Here is a 6,739-nt window from a genome sequence, read left to right as displayed (position 1 = left end):
ACCCACATCCCCATATCCATCACCACCTACTATCAACCCGTTACCAGCTCCACCTGCACCACAACCCGCTGTCACCGATAACCAACATGCAATGACAACTCGCCGGAAAAACAACATCTCCAAACCCAAACCAAAATTCAACCTCTTTGTCGCTTTATCCCCCTACATACCACCGAACCCTCAACGGTGACTCAGGCTTTGAAAGACCCGAACTGGCGTGGAGCCATGTCTACCGAAATTGATGCCTTTGCTCAGAACCGTACTCTTGATCTTGTTCCTAGACAGCCTCACCATAATGTTGTTGGTTGAAAATGGCTTTATAAAAACAAATTTAATCCTAATGGCTTACTTGGCAGGTGTAAAGCAAGGCTCGTTGCAAAAGGATACACTGAACAGCTTGGTCGTGACTATATCAAAACGTTCAGCCCAGTGATCAAATCAACCACGATCAGGCTGGTTCTTGATGTTGCTGTCTCTAAGTCTTGGCCTATCAAACAACTCAATGTCAATAACGCATTCCTACAAGGAACACTGGATGAAGAGGTCTATATGGAGCAACCACCAGGCTTTGTCAACACCGACTTCCCGAACCATGTCTGTCGTCTACATAAGGCGATCTACGGCTTAAAATAGGCACCTCGTGCATGGTACACCGAACTAAAGAACTAACTGGTTGGTCTTGGTTTTGTGAACTCCCTCGCCGACACATCATTGTTCGCGCTTCAAAATGAGAAGGACTTTCTCTACCTCCTTGTTTACATCGATGATATTCTTATTACTGGGAGCAATGTTGCTCACATACAACAAGTTCTTACCTTACTCAGCTGAACGCTTCTCTGTTAAGGATCCTGAAGATCTCAATTACTTCCTTGGCATCGAAGCACATCGCACTCCTCACGGCTCCATTTATCCCAACGGAAGTACATTGTTGACCTTCTCCATCAAAATAACATGACCGATGCCAACGCAGTCCTCACACCGATGGCATCCTCACCAAAGCTCACACTTACGTCTGGACACATTCTTTCGGACCCGACACCTTATCGAAAGCTCGTAGGCAGCTTCCAATATCTGGCTTTCACTCGGCTTGCCATTGCTTATGCAGTAAACCGCCTCTCACAGTTCATGCACCGCCCCACTGATGCTCATTGGCAGGCTGCGAATAGAATACTCCGCTACCTGGCCGGTACGCCTACACATGGTCTCTTTCTCTCTGCCAAAACACCACTATCACTACATGCTTTTTTCGATGTAGATTGGGCAGGAGATTCCCATGACTATGTATCAACCAATGCATACATCGTTTATTTAGGCAGCAATCCAATATCCTGGTCAGCAAAGAAACAGAATGGCGTGGCACGATCCTCCACCGAGGCTGAATACAGGTCGGTAGCCAACACAGCATCTGAAATAAGATGGATATGTAATCTCCTCTCCGAGCTTGGGATAAGACAAACTGCTCCTCCGGTGATATATTGTGACAATGTTGGTGCCACATTCCTCTGTGCCAACCCCGCCTTCCATTCCCGAATGAAGTACATTGTTATAGACTACCACTTCATAAGGGGACAAGTTCAAAATGGCCTTCTTCGTGTTGCTCATGTCCACACCACCGACCAACTTGCTGATGCACTTACCAAACCATTGGGTCGTCAACGGTTCCTTGAACTACGTCACAAGATTGGAGTGACCAAAGCTCCTCCATCTTGAAGGAGGACTTTAAGGATAGAATCATGTCTGTCAAGGATACAATCGTATCACGTTCTCACCACTCAATCATATCTGTCAAGGATACGATCGTATCACGTCTTCACTACCTCAATATTCACATTCCTTGTTTCTGTTTCATTCCATATGTTGTATAGCATATAATTGTCCATGTCTCAGTATATATATGAGTCTGTAATCATCTCTGTAATATACATTCAATAACACAACATTCACAACATTGACATAAACCACCACTGTTCTTCTTCTTTTTTTGTGTGCGGTCAACTTCCATCACACTGTTCAAGGTAGAACCATATCAAATTAAAGCAATTGGGTTGTTGATGATACTTGATAGTTGATACGCTCCGTATAGTCGTAAAAGTTGTTTGGGGTTTTAATTGGGCTTGATACCTATAATGCATGGCCCATATTTTCGTTCGAAAGAAATTGCTAAATACATCGTCGTCTCTCACAAAGGGACATTTCTAGGGTTTCCGCGACGACGATGATGACTACCGTGATGAGCTGCGATGTCGATGTGACGGCGAAAATAGATTCAGAAAAGTTTAACTTTTCGCCGATGGAAAAGGAAAACTTGGACGAGGAAGACACTGAAAGCGAAAGCGAAACTGAAAGCGAAGAAACCGAGAGCGAAGGCGATGGAAGCGTGACGGTCGGGAAATACAGAGGGTTAGAAGACGTGGAAGAACCGGAACCGGAGTGGGATGTGGACAGCTTTGATGGTCGGGAATACGAATCAGATCCAGAGATTCGTGACAGCTTTGCTAACGAGAATGATTACATGGAATACCGCGAAGAAACGATCCAGGCTTTGGAGGATAGGGTACGTAATTTCAATGCCATCGTTTCTTCCTAAACAAACTACTACTATATATTATATATATCTCTGTCTGCCTTCAATTTCTTTAAAAAAAAGTCTTTTTTTTGTTTGTAGGGGTTTAAACCAGATCCCTTCAATTTTTTTTTTTTTTTTTTTGGTTTAAGGTGAAGATAAAATAAAGCCAAAGATCCCTTCAATTTCATTGGCGCTATTCAGAACCTGGATGGACCAGCTTATGAAAACATGACTAATAGGGAGTATTTGGCGGGTCTTGTTTCCATGTCCGTTAAGAAACTCAACGAGGTTAAGGTCAGTTGTACTCCGATTAGAATAAAGCTTTTTTTTTTTTTTTTCAGAATATGTCAACTCTAATAAATATAAGATTGGATCATTTTCTTACTTTAAGGGAAAAACTGTGGAATTCGTAAGGATTGTGAGAGCCACTACAAACGCTGGAGGAGCTAGTTGGAAGCTGTATATAACGTTTATGGCTCGGGAGTATCCGAATGGGCCTCTCCTGGAGTATCAGGCTAAGGCCATGGATTTCGTTGGAGATTCTCGACCTCCTTTTCCCATTCTCTGCAGACCATCCCCTAAACCCCTAAACCACTGGTAATTAGTTATATTGATTTTGATGCTATTTGTGTTTTACTCGTGATTCATTATTCTTGAATATTTTTGTTTTGATTTGTTATTTGTTTTCTTTATAAATTGCGTAGCTTGGCTAGTGAAGACAAGGATACGCTGGAGTGATGCATATAACCTTGTGTTCTCTTTTTGCTAATCTATTCTAGCAGATAAGGTCTCATTTGGCAAGTGGTTTCTTGGCTAGAAAAAATAACTTGTAGAGGCAAAATTTTGTTGTTCAGACGGAACGACTGATACAAAGGATTATCAAAACGCTTGCTATAATGAAACAAAAAAGAACTATAGTTTGTACTTTGTAGTAATCTAAAATACGTGAAGTATATTATAGTTACGGTGAGTCGGTGACGGTGGTGAAAACTTGTCAGAGTTGTCGTTTCTCAAAGGAATAAATCTTAGAGCAAGATTATTGGGGGTTCATATAGGGTTAAATTCTCAAAGACTCTCTACTCTCCATAAATAATTCTAAACACTCTCTTTTAATCTGCTATACTCCTCTACTCTTAATGACATTTTCAATTCTCAAACTTACCCTTACCAAACCGATTCAAACCAAATCAGCAAACCGAATTTTAATTGAATTAATTAATTAAAAAAAACAAATTCGACCAATGAGAAAAAGAATATTCAACCAATCAAGGAATTCCACGTTACCCATCATCATCATCAGAAAAAAAAAATCAAACACCCATCTCATGTTCTTCCTCTTCCCGTGACGTTCACCTCGTCCATGACAAATTCAGCTATTTCTCCACCATTGAAATCGATGCTTTAATCTACATATTAGATCCACTTCTAACATCTTAATCCATAAAATCGTTAGAAAATTTTGTTGTTTTATTTAAAATTCTGTGATTTCAATTAGATTAGATATTGGTATTAGAAATTAATGGAAATTGGATGGGTAACATGTTTCCTGGGTTCATTAACACATTTTAATGGACTGTAGTGATTGATTCATAGTGAATTATACGTAGAATAATGCTTTTGGTCCGTGAATCAATTTGCAGACTGAGTATAACTATAAAAACTGAGTATAACTACTACAAGTGGTATATCTGGTACAACGGTTATTCTTAAGAAAAAGACAACTTGTACAGCTGATATTTTTTGTACAAGTCATTATATGCTAATTTAATTTTCATTATTATTTCTCCAGAAAAATATAGCTTATAATTTAATCTTTGACTCCATTCGTTTTGTACAACTTAGTACAACTTATAATTGTAATGGTACGACTACAACCAATTTAGCAAACCTTTATATGCAACTTTATAAATTGAAAATAGTTAGAAATTTATAAATTTTCATATGCACTTAATAAATATAACCAATTTAACAAATTTTCTTAAATTACATTAGTTTAAACAAAATTTATAAAATAGTCTTCATTAAATACATTTTTGTACAAGAAAGACCTTATATTTTTAATATGGCTTTCTTATTGTTATCCCTATTACATTGCAAAACACAAAGCAAAACTATTTTGACAAATATTTTTGCATGAAAAAATAGGAAATATTCCTACAATAATTAAAATCTTGGATCCAACTAAAAATGTTTTGTTTAAATCTAAGTATAACTGATTATACACCAAAATTTTAAAAAGTACAACTATGTGTATGTGGGTACAACTTGAAAACTAGGAATAACTGTGTGTTTTTTTTTTTTTGCGGCGTTACATGTTATGTTTGGCGGCGGTATGTGTACACGTGCAGTTTATGATTTTGCCATGTGACCCACATTTTCTCACAAATTTCAAGGAATTTTGCTCAAATAAATTTTAAAAAATCATTTTTTCAATTTTAACTCTCTTTCCAACTAATCCTTATTTACCCACTTATTAGGTTTTGATAATTTGAGATTCGATATCAGATCTAAGATTTTTAGATTCAATTTTAATATTCGACAATTTTTTTAATCAAACTAATATTCAACAGTTATATGTTCGATTTAGTATATGAGAATTTGAAATTCGGTTTGAGTTTGTACAACTGGAACAACTAGTACAACTGACACAACTGAGATACGAAGTTACACCAAGTTTTACCAAATTGTACATTTTAGTTTATGAAACTTCTAAGTTACAAAATTAACGTAGTTATATCAAGTTATACATAGTTGTCCACAGTTAAGAGATATATCGTTGAATCCCCATTATATTAGCTTTGTTTCTTCAAAATCAATTGGATCCGGTGACTATTCTTCTTTTCATCAATTATACTGCATCTAAACGAATGTGGTCTCCATGTTTGCTCAGATTTTTTGTACAAACCTATAAACCAATTGATTTTCTCATAAATCCTGAAATATAGACCAATCGATTCTTAGTTGTACACGATTTTGAGAAAAAAAATCTCAAATCAATCAGAAAGAAAAAACTGAAATGAGTTTATACAAATTTGGAGTTCTGCGTAACTTTACCTAGATAAGAGGAAAAGAATGAGTTGGGTTTTATATTGTGTCAAAGAGACAATTTCCAGAAAATTCAGAAAAAAAAGAATTGTTAATCGTTTGAGATGGATTCAACCCAAACACAATGGATTCGGGTAATTGAAGATCCGATTAGATTGGCTGGGTCGTAAATCCTATATATTTTTAAGGGTTATGAAGTCTTTCTTTTATTTTCTGATTTAAAATAAATCGAAACAAAATTAGATTTTAGAAGAGGAGCGTTTCAGAATTACTTGTGGAGAGTAGAGAGGTCCCGAGATTAAAACCCTTCATATAAGGGGAGTTCTTAATTGGGATTTTTATTAATAATGCCATTTTTGTTTAAAAATTTCTCCCAAATGCCAGTTTTTTATTCTCTTGCCAAAAATGCCAGTTTTGTGGGGTAAGTAGAGAATGAAAAGACCAATATACCCTTAAAATAAAAAAGAGATGATTTAAGAAAAAAAAATTGGAGGTGTGGTGAATTTTGCGGCACAAAAAGTCACATCTCGTGAACTTATGGTGGACCAGATCCAATGCTCAATCATGTTTAGTCCATCTCCAATTTGTCCATCGACCTCTAAAGTGGATCAGAACTGCTTGGTTTGACTCTACTTGTCCATCACCAAGTCTGATTATGCATGTACCGATCTTATCTGCCTCTAGTGGACCACATTTACTGTCCGAAAAGTTTTGTCCACCATATTTATGGCATTCGTTCTTTAGTAGACAAAATTCGCTTGGTTGAAAACGGTTGTTAATCCCAATTATATCATTCGCTCTCGTAATGGACACCGCTTGGTTGACGACCCTTGTCCATCAGTAACATGAAACCATTTTCTCCACCCTGCAGGCTTTCTGTCGCAAACCAATCTTATTGGCCTCCGGTGGACCAGATTAAACGTCTGAACAGGTTAGTGGACAATATTATGTCCTTCCGTCTCATTAGTGGACCAGTGTGCTTCATAGGTTTAAAAAAGAGATAATGGTATTTAAGAAAGAAATAATATTCTGGCATTTAATCTGGGCACCTGCAAATTCACTTGTCTGTTGTCAAAGAAGGTTTTTTGGTCCAAGAACATTGTCTGTTGGAGATGGCTTTGTGATTGT

At 37.2% G+C, this 6,739-nt stretch overlaps 1 protein-coding gene across 1 annotated transcript; it reads left to right on the top strand.

Moving 5' to 3' along the window:
* The first annotated feature begins 2,186 nt into the window (after positions 1-2,186).
* LOC104772310 (uncharacterized) lies at positions 2,187-3,304 on the top strand. Its single transcript, XM_087503592.1, is given in 4 exon segments — positions 2,187-2,554; positions 2,666-2,860; positions 2,958-3,163; positions 3,271-3,304. Coding segments are annotated over 4 exon segments (774 nt in total). The 5' UTR covers positions 2,187-2,215.
* Positions 3,305-6,739: the final 3,435 nt, after the last annotated feature.

Source organism: Camelina sativa, chromosome 20, assembly GCF_030686135.1.
Source record: "Camelina sativa cultivar CO46 ecotype springtype chromosome 20, ASM3068613v1".
Taxonomy (NCBI): domain Eukaryota; kingdom Viridiplantae; phylum Streptophyta; class Magnoliopsida; order Brassicales; family Brassicaceae; genus Camelina; species Camelina sativa.
This window is presented reverse-complemented; position numbering and strand designations above follow the sequence as displayed.